This window comes from Lissotriton vulgaris, chromosome 4_1, assembly GCF_964263255.1.
Source record: "Lissotriton vulgaris chromosome 4_1, aLisVul1.2, whole genome shotgun sequence".
Classification (NCBI taxonomy): domain Eukaryota; kingdom Metazoa; phylum Chordata; class Amphibia; order Caudata; family Salamandridae; genus Lissotriton; species Lissotriton vulgaris.
In genome coordinates this window covers 678,486,567-678,511,554 of record NC_141691.1, presented here as the reverse complement: position 1 = coordinate 678,511,554, position 24,988 = coordinate 678,486,567, and the positions used below count along the sequence as shown (strand labels likewise).

The 24,988-nt window shown below is 43.3% G+C and overlaps 1 protein-coding gene across 1 annotated transcript in view; it reads right to left on the bottom strand.

Moving 5' to 3' along the window:
- Positions 1-24,988, bottom strand: part of COBL (cordon-bleu WH2 repeat protein) — a 955,089-nt gene that overhangs the window by 65,554 nt on the left and 864,547 nt on the right. Inside the window, exons 12-13 of the mRNA XM_086964957.1 lie at positions 13,429-13,538; positions 928-3,026 (exon numbers count right to left, since the gene is read on the bottom strand). Coding sequence (XP_086821083.1) covers positions 928-3,026; positions 13,429-13,538 — 2,209 coding nt within the window. The remainder of the gene's footprint in view (positions 1-927; positions 3,027-13,428; positions 13,539-24,988) is intronic.

The following is a 24,988-nucleotide window of genomic DNA, read 5'->3' as shown; positions in this document are numbered from 1 at the left end:
CTAAACTGTGGAATACTCTTCCTTTATCCCTGCGAGAAACCACTAACCATCTCGCCTTCAGGAAAGCTTTGAAAACTCACTTCTATGCTAAACTCTGCTGATCTACCCGAGCCTGCGTTAACTAAGCTGTCAGTCACAAGCGCTACGAGGCCTCCGGGTAGATAGCGCTATATAAGTGTAGTTTTCATTCATTCATTTCATTCATTTCACCTCTGTTGATAATCCGAAATCTCACACACTTGCTTTGAGGGGTGTAAATAGGCTTAACATTTCAGATTGTTTATGTGCGGGAAGGGACACCTTCCTGCACATAAACAATCTTCCCCTACAATGCAGGCACCCTTGCACTATGGAGCAAGGGTACCTGCGTTGGTGCTCGGCAGCTAAATTTAGCGTCAACGCAGGGAGAAACGCAGTGCTGCACCGTATCATTGTAAATAAGATGCAGCCCTGCATTTTGGAAGTAACAGAGCGCGGTATTAAGCCAAGGTTGATAATGCCGTGCTCCGCCACTTCCTAGTAAATGTGCCCTATAGGTTGTTAAGTTTTAGTCCAACAGATCTACTCCTATCTGTTCATTTTGTAAAATACTTCAGGTATATCTAGTGAGCTAAACCTGGAGTATGACACAAAATACTCCTACTATGTTTCAAATGTACATGGAGGCATACAAAGATTTACCCAAGGTGCGCATTTGTGCCTTCTGGTATACAAATGTATCTAAAAGTATCACTACTTTTCAATATTCTGTGTTTGGTGTCCCAAGGACACTGTAGGTTGGATGAGTTCCCACCATCTCCCTCTACATCTTCTCTAGAGTGATATACTACTTCCCACATACATAAATGAAATAAAGTCAGCCATTTCTGTCTAGCACATTTGTTACTGCAAATGACCTTATTAGACCCTAAGTTGTTCTCACTTTACCTGAACTGATCGGAGTCTTTGCTTCCCTTCTCCCGACTGGATGGATTCCATTAGTGCTGAGTGCGGTGAGATATCTTTTTGTGCAGGTTTTTGTACAACTGGTCGGAACCTTTTCTTGGGTCCAAACACACTATTCTCCGCCAGGGTATCAGATTCCAAGCTTATCCTCCTTGGCAAAGCCACTGGTTTATTATCTGTGTTTTCGGTGGCTTGGCCACTTGTCGTACCAGAATTAACAGCAAATGAATGCTTTGCATGCCCCGTTCTTGCACCGTTTTGTGGCCCACCTTCCGTTGAACTAGATAATACGCCTGAAGAAACATGCGGCAGGCAGGTAGCCTGGGAATCCTGGGCAGACAAGAAGTCCACATCATCATTAGTCTCACATCTCTGTGCCAGGAAAGTGTTTGATACCTTATCTGCTGCCTCAGAGCATGCATTGTACCCAGGGATTCTTTGAATAATGGGGTCCCTATATGATGGCTTTGAAAGTTGAGCATTGATGCTGTTGGAGAAGGTAGTTTGATTTCTGTCATAAAATGGCTCAACTCTATTTGTGTTCTTCTCTATTCTAGAGTCATTGCTCTGGGATACTCTATTCCACACTGTGTTTTTGAAACTGTTACATTCCTGACTGGGGCCCCTTATTTCATCCTGGCGCTCCACTGGCGTGTATTTTGATAAAATGATGCATTTCTTCTCTTTAGGTTCCAATGTAACACTCTGTTGCCTGTCTTCATGCTTTGGTTCTCCTTCAGTGGACTGACTCTGTGTCTTTGTATACCTTGTGATTGCTGAGGCTACATACTGGCTGGATGTCCTTTTGGAAGGCTTTAGAAAGGAGAGGTCGCCCTTCGCCCTAGTAATTTCAGCAGCAGTTGGCATTTTTAGTACCTGAGGTGGTTGGAACTCTTTCAGGTCAGATTCCCGCCAACTCATCTTAGAAGGAAGAGTTTGATGATAGTCTGCCTTTTCTTTCAGAACTGTTACTTTACTCCCTCTCTCTTGGTTATGAGCCTTAGTTGGTGTGGTGGGCGATAATGGCTTTTTATGTGCTTCCTCTGTAGAGTTCTCTGTTTGGTTTTCTGAAGAGTTTGATCTCCAGAATGCTTTTGCTCTTCGAAGTAAAGAGCCTTCTGAGTCATTAGCAGAAGAGTCAGGTGTATCCTTTTTCTCAGGGGGAGCACGCGGATTCACAAGGTTTCCCAACTCATCAATCTTAATGGCACTAGAAGAGAGGGAAACGCCTCTGTCATACTGCTTCACACCAGGTTTTGGAGGAACAACCTTAAAGGTGGTCAGACCAGCTTTCGGCTCATAGCTTTGCTGCCACCGCAGGATGGGGGCTTTAGGTTCATCACTAGCTGTTGGCTGGATGCGTCCAAGATCAGGCTCAGTTTTACTTTTGGTCCATGTTCTTCGGTTGCCATTTTTGTCAAAATGGATACCTGTGTTGTGCTGAACAGGGTCGAACATTGGAGAACATGCCTCGGGTGTTTGTTCACCAGCAGTATCCTTACTTTCAGAGGCACGCCTTGGGGTTTCTGCAGTGAATTCATTTTCAAATGATGATCTATGCGACGGAACTGAATCTCTGTGCACAACTCTGAAACTGAATTTACCCTCAGACGAATTTTCATTTGTGTGATTCTCATGAGGGTAGGATATCCCATTTAGAGAAAGATTTTCATGTGATGACCTTTTGACTGGAAGATTCCCATTTGTTTTAGACATTCTGCTTTCTGAAATACTGCCATTTGAGTGGGAAATTCTACTTTCTGATAGATTTCCATTTGTGGGTAGTTGACCGATCGCTGACGACAGTTTGTCAAAAGAGACTTTGTTATTGTTTTCATTGATGAGGTTGCCCACAGGCTTGAGGTCTTTTGAGTGTGCATATGTTTTTGATGTTTGCACAGCTTCCTCATACCGTTCAGGATAGTAATTGTTGAAGTCAGGAACTTCGTCAATGACTGTTACGGGAACTGCGACGGCCACGTCTATACCGGGTTCATCATCATACTGGTAGGTGCTGGAGACTTCAGCAGTTGGGCTGGATTCAGAGAAGCCACTGGTGCTGTTGTCATTGTCTTCCATGTCTGCATGAAAGGAGAAAAGAGTAGTAATACACATATGAAAGTAGGAATGGCTACAATTATGCTTTGCAAGGTACTTCTAATTACAGACTGAAATCATGTAGGGGCACATGCATCATTGTAAATACCGGTATTTTTGCATTTGGGATACATCAACCCAAATGCAATCTGGCTATTTAGGTAATCGCAAATTTTGCGATTACCTAAATTGTGAATTGCACGTGCATTTAGGGAATCGCAAATTGCGATTCCCTTAATGCAATGCATGATGCACTTTAAAATTGTGATTTCGCAATTTGGGATCACAAATCACCATCAATTTAAAGTTGATGGTAATTTGTGAAAACTTTGAGAAATGCACAAAGGTGCATTTTTGCTCAATGTGCCATGTTGCGCACAAACATGCTCCAACATGTGATCACATGCAAATTTCAGGGGTGCATCAGGGTGGCCTTTTTGCCCCCTTGCACCTTTGAAGTTGCCTGCGCAATTTGCAAGTACCTATTTAGTTCTCTCAAATTGCGCATGCAACACCCATTCATTCCTATGGGTCTCTAGGTCCATAGGGATCAATGGGAAGCTGTTCCTTAATTGTGAATCGCAAATTGCAATTCGCAATTAAGGAATATGTAGGAATCGCTAATATTTTAGCGAAACCTACATGCATAGGCAATTGCTATTCCAGAATTACGATTCCTTAATAATCCCAATTATGGAATTGCAATTGACTACAATGATGCATGTGCCTGTAGTCATTTCAGCAACAATGTAATGCCACTGCAAGAGAAGATGGTAGATCTAACTGAGCTATGAAACAGACAAAAAAGAGCAACATTGACCAATATTTGTTATTTATGAATTAAATAGAAATGAAGTGGTCCTTAAGAAGGCACCAGGACCATGTTAAGCCTTCAACCAGCAACCTGGCCCTAAAGACATCAAACAAGTTTGCTTGCTCTATACATGTGGTATCGCTTTACATTATCATTTCTAATATTCAAATCTGTTAAAGATCTTGGGGCATATTACCAAGGGCATTATCGCCCAATTACCAAGCTGTCGCTAACACCAGTTAGCGACAGCTTGTAGGCGATAGCGGGCATTTAGGGGCCCACATTGCATGTCAGCGATAATTATCGCTAATGACATGCAAAGTGGGCGTGCTAAGATGTTAGCGACTGAAAATAGTCGCTAACATCTCTAACTCCTATTAACAACTTTTGGAAATATTCGCGCTAAGCGCGAATATCTCCAAAAGCTAACGCCTGCTAAAAGTAGTTCTTAGCCATGTTATCCAATTGAAGGTGGATAACATGGCTAAGAGCATTGTCACGATAATGCATGAATATCGCTGATTTTTCAGCGATATTCATGCATTTCGCAGGATTTTTACCGCTTTTGAGATAAACCTTGATAATATCAAGGTATCTCAGCGGTAAAAATCCTCGGTGCTCGGCGATATTTTTTTCCCGCTAACCAAGCAATAGCGATAATTATCGCTATTGCTTGGTAATATGCCCCCTTGTCTTTCTCCCAGTATTGTAAGCCATAACCTGCCCACAGGGTAGATCCTTCAAGCAAACCTTACATCACTGCGCTAACCCTAAACTCATAGACGACTACAGAAGACCTCGGTGACTTCCATCGTGGACCGATTCCAGTGGACACTAAACCTCCTCTGCCCAAGGTCTGCCACCATCCTAAGAAAATTTAGACACCATTTCCTTCACAATGAAGTTCCACCCTAAGCAGTTTTGGCCCCAAGAGGAAGACTTATTAAAAAGTAGTACAAAGCAGAGCGGCAACCAAAGCTGCTGCGCTGCAGTGAGCTGGGGGAGAGAGTTTTGCAGACCCATATTTACTCAAATATGGCACTGTTGCTCTCTTGCCTAGTGCTGGCACATAACAAGGCTGTCTTGCACCACTCATACAGCTTTGCACCAAAGTGCAACGGTGTGTGTATCTGATATCTAGTATAGATTTTGTGCTGGAAGGGTACCCTACCAGTACAAAATACTATTCTTAGAGTGACTAACTTTAAAACTTTTCACACATTGGATGTGTGCTCTACAGTGCAGCCCACAAGCAATGTGATAAAAGATAGGAGAAATAAAACATTTCTCCTTGTTGGCATCGGCCTCAAGGAGGCATTATTTTGGGCGCAAAGTTGGGTTTACCAAAGGCACGCACGTTACTTGTATGGCTACTTTGCAGCACAACAAAAGTGTGTGCTGGAAAGTAAATTCTTTGCACCCCTTTGTATGACTATGCGGAGGTGCAAAGTGTAAATAAATCTGCCCCCAAGTTGTTCACTCTGAAGGATCTCCATCTGACGTCCCCAGTACTTGGTAAAAACAGCCCAAGTTTTTATTTATCTTGGAGTTTATTACTCACCATCTTCTCTATCAAACAAACATCTTCAGCAGCACACACTGCTAGTTTCAATCAAAGTAAACCTCTAGGGCATAGTAGTTAGTGATGGCCAGCAAATAAATACAAACAATCGTACCAGTACCACATTTCTCTCATTTTTTGCAGACCAGTACAATGGGAGTAAAACAGAAGAAAAACAAGCATTGGCAAAGCCAATAGGCCTCACATTTGCAAGATATATTGGCTTTGAGGAGTAAAGTGTTGTGTTGGTTTGTAAAGCTCGGTTATCACCTGAGGGGTATCCAGGCACTGTAGTAGATGAGTAGGCCGATCAGGCTTTTGGTTCAATAGCTAGGCCTTCAGTTTCTTGCAGAACTCGAGGAGGGGTGGGGAGGACTTGATGTGGCCTCGAAGGTTGTTTCAGGATTTGGTGGCGAAGTAGGAAAAGGAGCATCCTCCTGCAGATATGGGCCATGTGCACAAGGTGGAGTGAGGCTGAGTGCAGTTGCTTGGTGGATTGGTGGAAGTTGAGGCAGTGTTTGAGGTAGGCATGTCCAACATTGTGGAGGGCTTTGCATGCATGGGCAAGTAGTTTGAATTGACTTCACTGGATTGGTAGCCAATGTAGTGTTCTCGGGTGAGGCGAGATGTGAGCGTTGCGGGGGATGTTACAGGTGAGTCTGATTGCAGCGTTCTGAGTGGTCTGGAACCTTTTGCATACCTGATGCCAGAGTAGAGTGCATTGCCGTAGTCTAGTCTGCTGGTGACGAGGGCCTGGGTCACTGTGCATCTGGTGTTAGTGGAGAGCCAATGGAATATGTTGCGGAGCATATGTAGGGTGAAGAAGCAGTAGGAGGTGACGGTGTTCACTTGTTTTACCATAGTGAGCCTGTCGTCCACAGTGATGCTGAGGTTTTTGGCATAGACGGTGGGTGTGGGCAGTTGTTCCAGGTCTATTGGCCACCAGGAAGAGTCCCATGGGGAGCTCTTGTTCCCGAAGATTGGGACTGCAGTTGTATCTGTGTTGAGATTGAGGCAGTTCTCTTTCATCCAGTTTGCTACATTGGACTTGGATGTGTTGAAGTTGGTCCTGGTGGTGTGGTTGTTCTCTGTGAGGGAGAGGATGAACTGAGAGTCATCTGTGTAGGATACAAGGTTGGTTTAGTGGGAACTTATGACATGGGCGAGAGGTGCCATGTGGAGGTTGAAGAGGGTGGGGCTCAGTGATGATCCTCGAGGGACTATGCAGATGAGGTTCTTGGGTTTGAGGTGTAGGGCAGGTGCCTGAATTGCTGGGTCTGGTCGGAGAGGAAGGATGTCAACCAGTTATGGGCTGGACCATGTATTACAGAGCAGTGGAGTCTTATAACTTATAATGTTGCAGGGAGGTCATGTGGTATGAGTGCAGCAATTTGTCCTTTGTCCATGATGGTCTGGATGTCATTGATTGCTTCTGCGAGAGCAGTTTCTGTGTTGTGGGTTTTGTGGAAACCAGATTGCGAGATGTCTAGTGGGTGGTGTTGTTTAAGATGGTTCGAGATTTGTTTGTTGATAGCTTTCTCCAGGACTTTGGATGGGATGGGCAGGAGTCAGATAAGTCTGTAGTAGCTGGGCTCTTTTGGGTCTGCCATGGGTTTTTTCAGGAGACCTGTGATGTCTTTGTGTTTCCAGTTGTCTTGGGTCCCACTTTAGATGGAGGTGTTGATGATGGTGCTGAGGTAGGAGCTGATCAGAATTCCTCCTAGGTTGAAGATATGGTGGGGGCAGGAGTCGGTGGGGGCCCCCAAGTGGATTGTTTTCATGACTGCAGTGTGTCTTCTGGGGTGAGGCGTATCCGGTTTGCGATCTGGTGGTCTGATTAAGGGGTGGTGGTCTGCTGGTTGATGAGTACTTGCAATAGGGGTTGAAGTTGCTGTAGATGTTGAGGATCTAGTGGAAGAAGTTGGAGAGGTTGTAGCACAGGTCTTGCGAAGGGATGATGGAGTTGGTGACGGCTGTGGGGGTTGGAGAATTCTTTGGTGATGTTGAAGAGTTCCTTACAGCTGTTGGAGCTGTTTTCTAATCTGCAATCTAGAGCTGTTTTTCTTGCCTCTTTGAGTTGGGTGTGATATTTCCTGGGCATAAACTAGTAAGTGTTTCTTGCAGTGGTGTCCCGACTGGCCCTCAATCTTCTATCCAACTGTTTGCAGAGTTGTTTGGAGTTTCTAAGGGCCGCGGTGTACAAGCTGGCTTGTGTGTTGGTTTTTGAGTATTTGATGTTCTTTGGGGGGGCTAGGGTGTCTGCACTGGTAGTGATCCAGTTGTTGAAGGCTTTGAGGTCAGCATAAAGGTCGACAATCAGGTTTTGTTGGTGGGCTGTTAAGGTGTAAGGTCAGGCTGTGTCCTTTTTATATTTTTCTAGCTGTGTCTGAGGTTATAGGTAGTCTCAGGGGAGTAGGGTTGAGGTACGTCAATGAAGAAGTGGACGATGGAGTAGTCTGTCCAAGTGAGTGGAATGACATGGCTGAACTTGACCTTGTTGCTGGCTGTGAAAATAGGGTCGAGGGAGTGTCTTGTGTTGTTGAGGGGATTCTGTATGATCTGGGTGAGTCCTAGGATCTCAAGGCTTTTGAGTAGGGCAGTGGAGTTTTGATTGTTCTGGTTGTTGAGATGGAAGTTGAGGTAGCCGAGTAGGAACAATTTGTTTGAATGGATAGCAACGGGGGTGATGAAGTCTGTGAGGAGATTGTTGAAGGTGGTGCGTGGTCCAGGCAGACTGTAGGCTACGGTGCCTTTAATGGGGTGTGGTTGCCGGTCTAAAGTCAGAAATGCATGTGTTCAATGAAGGCTGTGCCCTCGTCAGTGGAGGTGGAGCAGGTGACGAAGTCTTTGTGGAAGATGGCGAGCTCTCCTCCTGGTTTCTTAAGTTTTGCCTGGTGGGAGATCTAGTAGCCAAGTGGAATGGCTATGGCAATGGTGGGTGCCGATGTCGGGTTTAGCCAGGTCCCTGTCAGGAAGAAGATATTCTGGGAGTGCACCACAATGGTGTCCCATATCTTGGTGGCGTGCTTGTTTAGAGATCTGATGTTGAGGAGCATGCATGCCATGAGGCGTGTGTGGCATGTGGGGAGTGCGTTAGTGCAGGTGAAATGGCAGTGAGTCCATGAGAAAGGTGCTAGCATGGAGCGAGATGAGGCGCAGAGGCAGCTGGTGATGCAGTCTCCAAGGCTGAGAGCAAGTAGGCTAGAGGCAGTGCAGTGGCTGCATTTGGTCGGACCATGACCTGTGGTGCTGGGCACAGTCCAGGCGTGGTGAGGCACAGTTGGGCTTCCTTTTGGCTTGCCCACTGCGCATTTGCTTAGTGGCCACCAGTAGGTAGATCCTAGGAGCAAAATACAAAGGGCAGATGGCAGGCTAGGGATGGGCGGGGCACAGGAATCATGAGAAGACACACAGGTAAGAAGTGGGGAGAGCCAGGAGTTGTTAGAATACGGGAGGCGGGAAAGCATGGGAGGGCTGAGGCGGGAAAGCTGGAAAATAGAAAAAGCGGGCCACAAAGAGGTACAAGGCAGGTACAAAGAGACAAAAAAGAAGGAACATTTGGGGCACAAAGATAAAGAGTTGAGAGTGGAAACCAGTCACAAAGAGGCCCAAGAAAGAGAGTGAGAGTGAGAATGGGGAAAGCAGGCAGAAAGAGGCCCAAGAGAGAGAAAGAGAGATTGGAAAGTGCTATATGGGTATAGATACTAAAGAAGGAGCGAATTCATGTGGAGGTAGAAATTCGCAGGAGAACAGGCACGAAGGAAGAGCAGTGTACAAAGAGGCACGAAGAAGGAAACAAATATTGCAGTGGGTTCGCCTACGCATGCCAGAACTTGAAACTCGCACACAAACTTCTGATGGAAGTTTGTTTCTATACCTCACATTGCAACCACTTTGTGTAGCACACTGAGCTGTTGCTTCCTCTGGCTGATTTCAGTGTTTGACATTCCTTTGTCAAAGGTATGCATACCTAGTGCAGTTCCTTTTGGTCTTTTCAGGACAAAAGGTTGCAATGTTAATCCCTTTACCAGCATGCCCAGATGGACTCCAAAGGCTCCCTTGTGAAGTGAAACAGGCCATTATTCTGAAATGTGCTCCAGGTTATGTCTGTGTTAACAGAAATGTGGACAGTACAGATATGTGTCTTAGCAACACTTCAGGATAAGCAATGAAGGATATCACGCTGTCTGATACGTCAACGTTTGGGGAAATTTGGAGTTAAGGTTTTTACTTAGTTTTAAACCAAATGTAGATATAGTGCTCCTTTGGGATAATTGTGTATGCCTTCAGTCTGAGGAGAACCTCACTTTATCTCCCTACCCTGTAGCCTGGGGGTAGCTCCCTCAGTCCCTTTCCCCATGTCCAGGTTGGTGGCAGCAATATAGAGATGGAGGGGGTACAGATGTGATACCAACTTGCTTTTCCGTGAAAATACTTCTAGGGACTTGGGTAAAACAGGGCTTCTTCATTTTCATATTGTTTAAATGATCATCGCGGTTCATAAACATCAATTATAGTTTTGCCTAAATTATTGTAAACACTGAAAAGAGTGAGGAATCATTGCTAATTGAATAAGGGAAGGCTGCTGTCCCCCTCCCCCATCGAAATAATAAGGTTAGCTCCTTACTCACTTCTTCCTCTCTCCCCATGCTTTGTTTCTAGGTCCCGCCTGATCAGAATACATTCAAAGTTTCCATGAAGACCTCTGTAGATTTATCTAGCTAATGTTGTATAGGCACAAACTTCCACAGTGCATTCTAGGAGCAGGGAAGGTTTTCCAGTTGGTTTTCCATTGGCTGACTAGAAACACAAATCTGTGAATGCACTGGCAGTAATTAGCAGTTGCCTGCTGACTACCTGTGACTACCTGTCTGTCAAGGAATGACACTATTAAGGTATGTCAAGTTTTCTTATTGATGTCTTGGGAAAGGGGTGACGTTTTTCATTAGATAAAGTCCCAACCTGAATTTAATGGTCCAAGTGAAAGGTGCCAAGAATCTCTGTAAGAGGGCCCTAGATAGGAGCAAAAAGCCACAAAGGGCAGGCAACAATACCTGAACAATCTCAAGCACTTGACTGAAAACTAAGATAAATGTCTAAATAGGTAAGCAGGGCACCAAACCCTGGTTGAGCAACAGGGTAAAAAGAAAAGCTGAGCATAATTTTCAAGAAGAAATCCAATTGGAATCTGGCTACAAAGGGCAAAAATCAAGAACAAAATAGTAGCAAATGGGCAACGTATGTGTTGAAAAATAAGAGAATTAATGCTTTGCAAAGCACCCATCACTTTACAATGCCTCCTTATATATGGTTCAAACAGGAACAAACATCACAGGGAAAGACGCATCTCCATCTTGAACTATGAGCGTAAAGCAGTAATCTCTGGATACATCGCCTTCTTGGAAAGGGACATTCATAAGCTTTAGCCACATTCCATTCTTCCAAAACATGGCTTTGACTAGGCACAGAAAGAACAAATCCCACGACTGACATATATTCTCCACTGCTAATCTCTGCACTCCAACCACTGTCCTCTCCAGCCAATGCTCAGCTCTAGCCGTGGAGCACCTCTCCAAATGACTGCAAAACCGCGAGTGAATGTCAGGTAGAATGGGCATGTAGCGATGCTCTGAGCACATAGTCCAAAGGCACACTAACAGACTGCACAGTAAGCACATTGTCTTCTTCTCAACACCTGCTCTCTCAGGTAAGCTCTGGGTGGATGTAACACTTTCAAGTACTGTCAATTCAAGCTGCAGTCCCTCTCTATCCTATTGAAGACCTCCATCAAAACAGATCAACTTAAATCCTGCTGCTTGGCTCCATAAACCTGGCACTGCACGATACCCATTGCTTCAAGCCTGAATCTCTGCTGAAGTTCTGCAAGTCTTCTCAGCAGCTTATCTTAACTGTGTAGAAGCTTCAGTCAAAACAAAGAGTCTAGAGATGCTGACACAGGGCTCCAAAAAGCCCTCTCGACCCTTCACCAGAGAACAGTGGAGGGATGACCATGAAATTAACATCCAACAGTGGAGGGAAGAGGAGTGTTGGCTTTGCCTAGTGAGCACACTCCCTCTGTGCCAATGTTTCCATCCTGCAATGGTTTACTTTTTGAAGAGCCCACCACTTGCCCGTTCTCCATACCTATTATATTCAACCTCTTGTGGTGTGAGCACAGGGTTAACATCGGTCTATGTTCCCTGGGTGCTGGAAGCAGTATCTCCATGCAACGTTTGAGGTGGCTGGACGGCGAGGGGACCAGCACACAAGTAGCCTTAGGTACATTATATGGATCCAGATACTTCAGAAAGGGATGTGAAGTCCTAGCACATTACTGTGTACCTGTGGATCTGCACACACATTGCAGCTGTACATCGGACAGTCATCCGTCCCCATCAGTACCTAGATCTTACCACAACTGAGGAGATGTTTACAAACAATCATCCTTGATTAGTTTGATTCTAATGTGCTGTATTTTATAAAAGGTTAATATGCTATATATATTCGAAGTATTGGCTGTTAGTTTATGTAGGCTATTTAATCAAATGTATTGTATTTTTGCACTATTTCATTGCTTATTCGATCTGGATGTTTCTCATTTTTTACTTCTATTTTTATACAAGACTGCTATTTTCAACACAAGGATTTCATTGTTTACTTCTACTCAAACAAGTTACCCAGAGTCAATGAGGCTTGACAGGTCCACCTCTTGTTGCAGACCGAGCACCCAGTGTACTGTTTAGTGCTAAACCCCACCAGTCTCACTTTTGACAACTCCAAGCGTCAAGGAAATGAACTGACACAAACAATGCAGTTTTCTACAGAAAACTCCCCTAAATGCGCCTGTTGCATGAAAGCACCATGCAGATTAATCCAGTTAAGGAGATGGGAGGCGTCTGGGATCCAATGAATTGAAGCTCTTGTTTTACAGTGATCTATCACCTGTGTTGCTTTATGTCATTGTTTGGATATGTTCAGTTAATATATGTGTTGTTATATTTGTATCTATTTTGTATGCTTCGATAATGCCATACATGTGTAATATGACCAGCACATTGAGATAATTACAAAAAAGGAACTGGGCTAAACGAAATCCAAACATATTTCAGTTTCAATTACTGTCAATTGTTTTGCTTGTAAAATGTGAGGTCCCAAGAAAAGGGTCCTATTCCTCTGGGTCTAGCCAGCGCAATATAAAACTTTAAAAACAAATAAATAAATAACTACTTCAGTAACGTATCCGAATCTAACCCGGGCCATTGGAATTAGGTGAATCTGAAGCTGCTGAGTTTTCTGGAAATGTTTTATTTATTTTACTTGTCATACAATCCACGATCTGCTAGGCAATTTGAGATTTCAACAACAACAAAAATATGTTTTGTTGCTCAAAAATTATTCACAAAGTGTGGTGTGTTATGGCAAGGCCTAGGCAAAGGCAAACTTGTCACCTTTCAGGTGATGTTTGCGTGTAGTCTGGTATTAAACTGGTACTGATGAGGTGAAACTTCTACCCAGATAGTGTTAATGTCAGTTAAAATGAAGAAAAAATAACCCCATAAATCACCCACACAATCCATTTTAGTTTTCCATATGATTTTCCTTTTCTTGCAGCATAATTCAGTCAAACCACCCTCATAATATGGGCATCTATATCTGCATAATTCCAATGTTACTGAGTATAGCAGAACCCGCAGCAAATTATTCAAAAGGTTAGTGGCTGATTGTCATTTTTGTACTTTTGTCAAACACATCTTAATTGGCATTTGTGCACTTTTGTCAAATACATCTTGATTGGCATTTGTGCACTTTTGTCAAACACATTTTGATTGGGCATTTGTGCACTTTTGTCAAACACATTTTTATTGGCATGTTTGTACTTTTGTCAAACACATCTTGATTGGCATTTTTGTACTTTCGTCAAACACATCTTAATTGGCACTTGTGCACTTTTGTCAACTACATCTTGACTGTCATGTGTGCACTTTTGTCAAATACATCTTTAAAGACCAACCTCCCGAGTCTTCATCCAGGTCAGCTAGGGTTTGTTCGAACTGGGCAGTAATGAAGATGTCTTCCTCCCCGCTCCTGACTGCACTCAGGTCTTCGTCTCTGCTGACTGGACTGCAAGAAAACACAAAAAAAGTTCTAACAAGAAAACTTCCAATGGCCTGCTTGCGTCAGGCTAATGTTGCTACTTTAGCTCATTATTTGTTGCGGAACTACTTGCGCCACAGACTTCTGAACTCCTTTGAGGACTTGTTATTAATTTACCCATTCATCGGAGGAGCACAATGCCAACAGGGCAGCTTTGCTGCAAAATACATTTTTCAGTTGAGAGCTTGGCTTCGATACAGAGAAAACAAGAGAGCACTATGCTCGGGTTCATGGCAGGACACGCACCCCGCAGAGGTAAATACTTATTTACCGAGTTCTGGTGTAAGTTAATTTTCAACCAGCCTGCATTCTTCACTTACCTCTCTGTAAAGCAAACATCAGAGGACAAAAGGATTTCTAAAAAAATGTTGTGCCCATTTCACATTTGCTGGGACACACTGGTTTAATTGTGTGCACCGTCCAATATTTACAAAGCCCACGTGTCACTCCCAGGACCCGGATGGAGCTTGCAAAAAAATGTGAATACACCCTTAAGCACGAAGGAGGTCAACCATAACTCCGAATAATTTAGATTAACTTGGTATTGTTGCACAGTGGTCTCCCATATTTCCCCAACACCCGAGTAGATTTATGTGGGTCTTGATGTGTTTACAAGATGTGATTTTATTCTAATACACGAGCAACATTTACAAAGCGCTGACCCAGCCTGGACGGGGTCAGCAGGATGAAGGGGACACAGATCAGAGGGAAGCATGCAGGTCTTACAGAGGGACTCCTGCCAAGAATCAACCACCAGAGCAGAGAGGGACCACTGGGGTCTGAGAGCACCTGGGAAGAAACATTCTGTTCATAGGTGATACCGGGAGAGAGCAGAGAGGAATATTATCTCGATTACACGGTGCAGAGCTGAAACATTCAATGACCAGGCAACACTTCTATGAACAAAAGCAATGAAAAGAAATATATATATAAATATATATATATATATATATATATATATATATATATATATATATATATATATATATATATATATATATATATCACGGATTGCCGCGTCTCCCACCCAGCACGCAGAACTTCGTACAGATGGCAAAGACAGCATGGACACGGACCAGTTAAGTGCTAAATTTTATTCGTGCAAATTCAGCCGCATGACGTTTCGGCTCCGAGGAGTCTTGCTCACATGACAACGTTCTGGGTGAAAAATGCTCAATTTAGAGTGCCAGTAATTGGATGCAATAGCATCACGTGATTGTGTCTGAGAGTTAACATGGAAAAAATACTTTGACATGTTGATCAACCAGAAATGTTACACGGGTCAATGTTTGAACATTTGCATAAATTGACACAAAGAAATACAATCATAGTAAAATACTATAAAATCAGTGTGAGTCAATAGTAGGAAAATGGGGAACACAAGAGTCAAGTGGTTTTCTAGAAAAACATGGTGGTTAAATACCTGTTCCAACTGAACCAAATGATGTTGTAGGGTGGAGCAGTAAACGTTTCAATAATTTAACATACTGTACTAGATTCAACTCAGTCTAACTAAAGTGCAAATGCATTAAAGTATGTGCAAAATACGCAATAGTGCAAATAACATATCTAGATGTTGATAACATCCAATGTGCAAATTTTATCAAATCTGTGCAAAGACTGCCGAAATAGCCATTGGCTAATATGTGCAAATAACAATTCTAGTAGGTACAAACGTTAAAAACTGCAAGGAATATTTCCTCAGAAACTTGATAAAATATCTAAAATTCATATTCTCTATACACCAATGCTCTCTATTTACAAAGAACCTTACTCCGTGTTACTCACAACGACCCAAGTTGTCTCTATTTCTGACTTCTATTTATTCTCCATGTAGTGAAATAATAAAAAATGTGAATATTATAAATTATGGAAATCATCATAAAAGTAAGACTGTTAGGGAATAAGGACCCGTAAAGTCTGAATGATGTATTGCACAATTCTCTCATTAAATATTGCTCTAGTCAACAGCAGCTGCATAGCCACACAATAGATCCTGATCAGAAATAAATAAATATAGCGACATTTTCCGTCAATATCATTGTGTTGGGGCATCAACTGGCAATCATAGGAGGGAAATTTGCCCACCCGGGTCAAACCTCCAAACAAAGTACCTGGTCGCCAACCAACTATAGGAAGTAAAAAAAACACACATAGCAGTGACCAGATAAGACAGTCATAAATAAAGTAGAATTGATTATGGGAGGCAGGTGTACATGTCCTCAGTTACATTCAATCCCCCCGGTACCATGGTGTCAAGTTGGAGAATGTACCGGGTTTCCAATTTCCTGAGTTTGGCCTCCCTGTCTCCACCCCGCCTGCTGGCCTTGACTGCATCAATGACAAAGTATTGTAAGCTTGTATTTACACTTTGATGGCAGTCTCGAAAATGCCTCGAGACCAGGTACGTGTTATCCCCATTTGTAATAGCCCGAAGATGTTGGAGGATACGTTTATGTACCGGTAACTTGGTACTACACACATATTTAAGTGGGCATGGGCACTGCAATACATATATGGCGAACTCAGTTTTGCATGTTAAAACCTGAGTTATTGGGTGTTCTATTCCACTAAAACCATCTGTGAACGTTTTTACATTGACACCATGGCCACAGGCCTTACAGGTTTAGCACCTGAAGAATCCCCTGTTATTCTGCAGCCACGTAGTTCTCTCAATAGTCTCAGGGCTGATATTTACCAGATGATCTCTAAGTGAAGGCGCCCTGCTGTAAGTTAAAGACACCCTCTTTGGCAAAGTGGCATCAATAATGGGGTCACTGGCCACAATGGGCCAGTTTCTGTGGACAATCCCATAGATCTCTTTATGTTGTTTACTGAAGCCAGTGATAATTCTGAAGCTCTTAGTTTCATCATTATGTCTCTTATTTTCAACTGGCTGCAGCACTGAATGATCTGTATTGCTGCATTTAGTAAGGAGATCCTCCCTAGTTTTAGTCATGGATTTAATCCTGGCCCTCTCAATGAGTTGTTCATTGTAGCCCCTTTCTAAGAATCTACTCTTGCTCTCACGTTGGGCCACTTCAAGATCACTAGGGTTACTGCACACTCGTCTCATGCGCAGCATTTCACCATACGGTACGCTGGAGACGAGATGAGCTGGGTGTGCACTTGCAGCATGTAAAATGCTGTCACCCACTGTGGCTTTGCGGTAAATTATTGTTTCCAACCGTCCGTCCTTAATATACAGTTCAGTATCCAGAAATGTGACAGAGTTTTGACTTAGTGTGGCAGTGAATTTGAGGTTGAGATCATTCTGGTTGATGTCATTAATGAACCTCATTGCATCTGCTTCAGTACCCCTCCACACAACCAATAAATCATCGATGAAACGATACCATCTGATAACATTACTCTGAATTACCTGCCGGTATTCGGTTTGGAGGACCAGCTCCTCCCAAGCCCCAGTGTGCAAACATGCGAAGCTTGGGGAGAAGCTGGCTCCCATCGCCACTCCCTGCAACTGGCGGTACAGCAAATTGTTATACATGAAAATGTTATGTGTCAAACAGAATTCCAACATTTGCATTAGCATGACATTATGATCATTGAATAAGTGGGTATGTCTGGATAAATAGTATTTGATCGTTGACAGCCCATTTATATATATACACACTGCAGAAAAACCTGACCAGCCTTTACAAAAGCCGAGGGATAACTATTGTGAAAGCTCTTTTTCACTGTGACTGATTAGACATGCAGATGCAGTCTGTAGATGAAACAGAAAGGCGTGAGCCTAGAAGTCTTTCTTCTTTTACAAATGGATACTACACCATCTAAAACAGAACCCAACACACTAAGATACAGTTCTTCTGAATATCATATACATTTGCTTAAGAGGATGAAGGCAAACATAGAATAATGTAACATTCGCTTTGTGGTAGAGGTTTGCTATTATTTCTTGCTTTTTGTATCTGGGGTGCAATCAAAGTATTATATAGGCATTAAAATCTGTCACAAATGTTGGCTCAGAATGAGGGTAGGTGCAAACTGTGGACGTGCGTCCTAGCATACAATGGCACCACTAGCACACAATGCCTGCCATTTGCCTATGGACCCAGTGAATACTGATCGTCCATGGTAGCAATTTGTGTATCCAGGCTATTGATTATTGGCTCAAGATAGCCTTTCAGTGGATCTGAGCCAGATCAGTTCCTAGTCTCAAACAACAGTGACAACTTGATGCCCTCACAAAACTGCGCCCCTGGAAAAAAAATTGAAATTGTGACATACTGTACTTTACCCCACAGGTCAGTTATTTGAAATATATTCTTTTAATATGGATTCTTAAGATGAACAATACAATAAAAATGCAAATTCTTCCATCAGGAGCATAATGCCTACTGCATTTCTCTTTTGCCTGCATCCCTATTTGTACACACTCGCTGACACATGCAAAAGGGCATTCAGGGCATGGTGCCATGTCATTCTTAGTGAGGGCTTAGCTATGAGCACACAATAAGAGAGATCATCTCTCCAGGGTGAATGACGTTCTAACATGAGCTCTTCTCTAGGCCTCTGAAAGATACTTTTGCTTCATACCCTGCTAATGCAATATGTTGAGCAGGCTGCCAACGTGCAGGCTTTGCAAATATACCATCATCAAACAGAGTCTGGACTGAGACGGAAAATAGACTCAGGTACCAAAATATAAGTGGCTCCTATTGGCGAATCAGATATCTAAAGAAGTGGCCCACATTTGCCAAGCGGGGTAGTTTCGAACTTGCAAAGGCACAGTGTGTAGGGGTTTTGCAGGGTAGGGGTTTTGCAGGGTATAGGAGACTGCATTAATGTGAGCTTGCTGCAGGCATCGTTTGTGGTAATATCTAGGAAATCAACAGTAAAAACCTGCCCACCAGGCCATAAAACAGGCCTACAAACAGCCCCCACCGGCACTGTCAGATTGCCCTTTAGGCCACTGTGACCTTATCAGCAATATGGCGCCTTTAAAAGGGGCTATTCAGTGTACAGAGAACAAAACAGTTCTCTTTACCCATTGGCAGCTTCTTCCTGATGACATTAGTGGGGCGGGGTTGGGAGAGAGGTTAAAAACCCCTTCCCCATCTGCCGGCTCCTGGCTGGCCGCCGCCTCTCCTCGGTCCTCTGCGTCCTCTCTTCCTTCCTTCTGCTTAACAGGAGGCAGGGTCAGGAAGCACCCACCCAGGCTCCCTTGACCAATCACAACACTGCAATGCAGCGTTGTGATTGGTCTGAGCGCCGTTTTTCGGCACTCAGCCATGGGATGGGCGCCTGTGGCATTTTCTCCACCCAGGCTGTAATGCAGCCTGGATGGAGAATATGTGAAGAAGTGCGCATGAGTGTTTGGCCGGCCAAACATTCATGCTCACTTGGAGTGGGCAAACCACTCAATGAGCAGGGCAGCACGGAATAATAAAACGATAATAACACTGCATTATTATCATTTTATTTTTACTTTTTGTGCATTGCTGCAGGCAGTGGGGCGGCGCTCCTCTGCCTTAGCGGAGGAGCCACCACTGTCTTTACCCAGCCCTGCATCAATAACAATCACCCACAATAGGCATTCTAGAATGTTGCTTTGTTTGATGAGGTTCAGTTGGGTTTTAACATGTGTTGAAATACATCCACTGGATGGCCCTTTTAAAGGTTTAAGCCAAAGGATGATTATCACTCATCCAGAGTCCTTATGCCACACTTACTGATGAACACTCTCAGGATGTGTATATCAACACATCTGCTGGGGCAGTCAGTCATAGAGATACGTACCCATGAGTCACCTCTTGTTTGATCTCACCTTAGAGATTTTGTATCTTTTCGTCTTTAGAGTCACTTCAGAAAGAGTTCTGGTGCTTATGCACGTCAGAAAGTGTCCTGGTGCTTATGCATGGAAGTGTTGCATATACTAAATTAATAACATTTTCATTGCTTTTGCTTGCACTGTACTTTTGTTTTTATGGACTTAATTCAATCAACTGATCAACGACCACATTTAAACACTGCCATTATACCACATTCTAGGTGTCCAACAGGTTTCCCCAAAAATACAAATGGATGCATAGTTGTAAACATATATCAAATGAGAAAATACACGGGGTTGAATATTCGTTTTACTGCCAATAACATTTGTCATAATCATGGTATATTAAGGACTGATACGTTGAACAGAGGTTTTAGTGAAAGTCGAAGTTGTTTTGATTCTAAGTTGTAAGAGTTTTAATTAACTGATCAATAAATGTATTCATTCATTCATTTAATGTGGTTGTTCCCCAGCCAGATCACACGACGTGTTAAGGCTCTCACTTTAGTGTATAAATTACATCCACATCCTATTATCCCCGTCCCCCTTCTTTACTAATGAGGTAGATTACACCTCACGAAACAGAAAAAAGAGCAGGAAATGCTCGCAGTGTTCCCCCCCCCCCTTAAGCAATAGCCTACAAGGATACACCCTACCCAGCATTCCTCCTGTTTTTTTCTGTGTCACAGGGACAACATTGGTATCGACAGCTCCTGCTGAACTTGGGCTGAAAAAAGGTCAACATTGCTTTAAAAACAAAAGAAAATACATATTATCTCTCTTGCTGGCTGGGCATGCATAGACACCTTACTTCCTGCTTCTTGGGCGTTCCTTCTTAGATTGAGCGCTGGGAGAGTTTAACTCTTTGGACTTGTGGTGAGTTTGGCTGTCCTGCGGTGTCTGAATGCCTTCCGGCAATTTCTCATATGTGCAAGGAGGTGGGAGGTTTACGCGTACTCACACTTCCTCTCCGATGGCGTTTTCGGATGGAGAGTATATAGTGCTGGACAAAGTTGCAAAGTAAGTCTGCTTTGCGGCTAATTTTTGCTGTTTTATACAGCCATATCATGGGCCAGCATTCAAGGAAGAGGAAATATGTGGCATTGACCTCCACAACAGACTCATTTTCCTCTGCTCCCCTGAGAAATCTGCTAAGGAGGGGAGGAGGAGAGGTTGAAAAAGAATTATTAAAGAGACCCTTTTGGAGGTGAAGGATGACAAGGCTCCAAATAAGGGTATCCAAGAAAATGTATTTCCGGATATCTCCTCATAGTCTGAAGAGAGTCAAGTAAATGATGATCAGAAGCACCAATAGAGTGGGAGATTTGCTTCCGGAACTCTTGGTGCATTTAAAACTAAACTGTGATTAATTGAACCGATTGTCATCCTTCATTTGATAACTTATCGTTTAATAATTTTTTAACCAAGGTTTTTAACTATTTATGTATTCTATGCATTTTATTTTGTATGTACATATTTTATCTGAGCTTTTATGGCCTTGGCCGAAATAAAGTTATCAAATTGATAAAACTAAATAGGGATTTCAGCAGGAAGAGCAATTTCAAAATTCCTCCCAGATGGATGTCCTGGTGCACCTTTATAATCTAGATGGTTTTTTTTATTTAAAAAAAAGGAATGGAGAGATTCCGATAAGATCATTCTTCCTCATTTCAAGGCTAAGTTATATCCACGGCCTGGTGTACTGAAATCACTTCCTGTTAATATTCAAGCCTTGTTAGTAGAATTTCTCTTATGGAAGATGCTGTCATTAAAAATCAATCGATAAGATAATTGATTCTGCCTTGAAGAAGGTTTATTCAGGTGTCTATCTTGCTTTGAGTGCTGGTATTTAAGGGACCTACCCTCCCAGTCTTTAACTGCAGGCTTTAAAAATGTGTTTAAGGCTGTGGAAGATGGGGCAGAATGTTCTTCTAAACTGAATTTGCAGGATCTTTAAGGAGAAAAACACTAATCTTCTTTTAAACAGAGTTCTTTTTTTCAGAATTCTAAGAAGTCTCCTTTCCGCCAAAGTCAAGTTTCCGCAAAGCATCTAACATGCAGCACCAGAATCAACAGGAGAAGTTCAGACCTAGGAATGAGACCGATACGAAATCCAAGGCTCCTAACAAACAGAGGTCCTGACTATCATGGGAAAGGCCCAGTCTTTGCAGTAGGAGGCAGAATTCCACACTTCTGGGTGGCTTTGCTACTCTCCAGTTCATTCAAATGTGTTCCATAGATAGTCAAAGCTGGCTACAAAATAGAGTTTGGGACCCTTATCCAAGCCTCAGGAGTGCGACCTATCACTTGGACTTACAACAAGAACAAGCAATTAGCCATTCAGCAGGAAATCGAGGCGCTCTAGCTGAAAGAAGCAATTTCGGTTGTTCCCTGACTGAACAGTGTCTGGGGTTTACCAGGGGTGCTCCTTCAATGGAGCGGAGAGGAGTCGCCCCACAAGCCCCAGAGTTGAAAAAGAAAACAGCAATAAAGTATATTTATTACCATTTTATTTTTTTCAGCAACCCGTCCTGCACTGAGGTTTAGGACGGGGCGGGCCAATAAGGGAGATGTGTGCTTCAAAATGCACATGTTTGTTTTGCTAGTCATCTTGGGACAGCTACCCAGACATGCACATTTTAAAGTTCTCTAACCTAGCAGTCCTAGATAGCTGGGTTACAGAGAGCGCAGGCCTCCAGTGCTCTTAGGAGTGATGGGAGACCCTGGTCTATCCAATCCTAGAGCTACTTTCATGTTGTGAAAGCAGCGCCAGGATTGAGTAGTGCAGTTTCCTGCATCTGGAGCTTCCTGGAAGTCACCTGAGGGAGGAGGACGTCGAGCTGCAGAGGCAAGTGAACACATGTTTTGTGACCCCACCACCCTCGGTACAAGCCAGCCGTCACAGGGTTCTACAGCATCAATTTGTGGTCCAGAAGTCGAATTGGGGCTTTGGATGGAATTGGATAACAAGAATCTCAACCAACATTTCAAGACCCTCCCTTTCAAGATGGGGACATTAAAAAAGATAATACCTTTAGTAATCAGGAGGCATTTTATGATCACCCCAGATATTCAAGATGTGTACTTCCATGTACCAATCTTCCCACCTCACTCAAAATGTCTGCATTTTTGTCTCATGAGACAGCACTTCCAACTCAATGTTCTTATATTTGTATTCAAGACAGCACCTCCTGTCTTCCGTAAGGTAGTAGACGGGGTCAATAGCCTCCCTTAATTTTTGGGGGATTAAGACATTACCCCTACCTGCATAAATGGCGCCTTCTTATACCATCAGAGACTCAATTGCTGTAGAAGACGGCGGTGGAGTTCAGTCTCACGATTTTCTTCTGAATCTGGAAAAGGGCAAGTTTAAGCCAACAATTTAAATATCTTGGTAGCAGCAAGATTCCTGAAAGACTTAAACAGAGTTTCCCTACTTGAAGCCAGGGCTTTCATCTTGAGGAAGCTGACAGCACAGGCTGTTCAAAGTCAGTTGCTTCCAGTCAGACAATGGCTCAAGCTCGGGGGCCATATGGCAGCAGCTATTTTCACAGTTCTTTGGGCGAGATTACATATTTGGCCCTTTGGGTTCATAATCACTCTTTTTTGGATCTGAAATTGGAGGACTTCGAACTCATGGTACCAGTGATTAAGCATGGGTGTAAAATCCGTTCCGCTCGCGGATTTCGCAGATTTTCGGTAAATTCGCAATCCGCGAACTCTCACGAATTTGCCGAAAATCCGCAAATTTCCACACGGCGGATTTTTTTGCTTGGTGATACAATATTGCGGCGCGCGGCGTTCACTTACCGTCATTCAGCGTTTGCCGAGTTGTTTCTCTCGATATTTTGCGAGTGCTGCGCCATTTTGGATCTTACTGCGGGATCCCACAGGAGTTTGGCGACCGCGATTACATCATCGCGGCTTGCCACCTTGCACAGCGAGTACGCCGTGATCACGTATCGCGGGAGTTCGCAATTGCGAACACGTAGATGCGGCGGGCAGCAACAATCTCGCACTCGGGAAATTACAAAATTTGCAATTCTGCACAAGAAATCCACCAGCAAGCAGCATAAACCTTCTGAAAATGATGATTTTTATCAGAATAACTCCTCAGGTTGACATTTGCCTGCACTTTTTTGGATTTGAGGCCTTTTTTACTTTCTTTGGATCACTTTTGGATTAGAAATCAACTTTCACAAGTAAGTTTGTTTGGGGCATTACAGTTGCTGTTCTGCAGAAAAACGAGTTTTGCAAAACTGAAAGCACTCAGCAGGTGCAAAAGTTCAAACTCATCATTAGTAACCATTCCCAGTAGTGCTTCCTGAGGGGCCCCTCCAGAGTTCAGTTGCCTACGTTTGTTTGGGGCATTACAGTTGCTGTTCTGCAGAAAAAACGAGTTTTGCAAAACTGAAAGCACTCAGCAGGTGCAAAAGTTCAAACTCATCATTAGTAACCATTCCCTGTAGTGCTTCCTGAGGGGCCCCTCCAGAGTTCAGTTGCCTACTTGCAACTATTCTATGACCCTGCTCTGACCCTCACAGCAGGCTCATAGAATAGCTACAAGTAGGCCACAAAGGCCCTCGGAAAAAAAATTGCACTGCAACAGAAAGCTAATTACAGATAAGGAAGCAGGTGCCAGACTGGAAGTTTAAATTTGTCATGGCTTCTTCCTCTGCACCACTCACCCTTGAGCTCCACCAACATGATCCTCTCCCAGGAGCTTCGGTATCGATGTGGAAGTTGAGAGGAGGGTGTAGCAAAGCAAAGGTTTATCCGGTCATCTAATATTGGTCATTCAACATTCCAGACAGCTTTCCACTTTAAAAGTTTATGGGAGACACTGGGGCAAATGTCAAAAATGGTGTTCTTTGCTTGCTGTTTCTCCTAATGATTGTAATGTCAATGATGTTCTACAGTTTCTTTGGGGAGGATATGAGAAGCATCTTACTTTATGAGAAGCATCTTACTGTTTCAACGTCACTCTTGCAGTGGGTGGCAATAAGAACTTTTTGAGATCCTTGGTGAAAGCTATTTGATAGGGATGATTTGGTTTCTCTGCTCTTAAACGTTTTTTCTGTTTCTTGTCCGGTGGTAAAACAATTGTATCCTCTTTGGGATTTAACCACTGGTACTAGGAGCTTGGACCTCTCACTCTTTTGAGCCTCTTTCCCGGGCAGACATTACATTTGTTACCCTGAAAGTAGTATTTATTATTGGTGGCAATTGGTTAGAAGAATTGGGGAGATTGCAGCACTCATGGCTAGATAACAAGTTCTCTCTTTCTTTGAAAATGGTGTCATTCTTAGACTGGACTTGTTTTTTTTCTTAAGGTTGCAACTTCTTTTCATGAGAATCAAGACATAGTTCTTCCTGCGTTAAGTGAATTGACTGATGCCTCTCTGAATTTACAGTGGCATGTTTGGATGATGAACGAGCATTGACAATTTACTTAGAAAGGTCCAAAGTTTTCAGGAAGTCAGATTCCCTCTTTATTGCTTTTGGTTCATCAAATAGGGGCGAACGATCACCTTTGAGCATCTTTGGTTTCCATTAGCAAATGGATAAAGTAAACTATCTCTTTAACATATTCTTTATCGGGTATCCAACCTGCAGTGGGCAT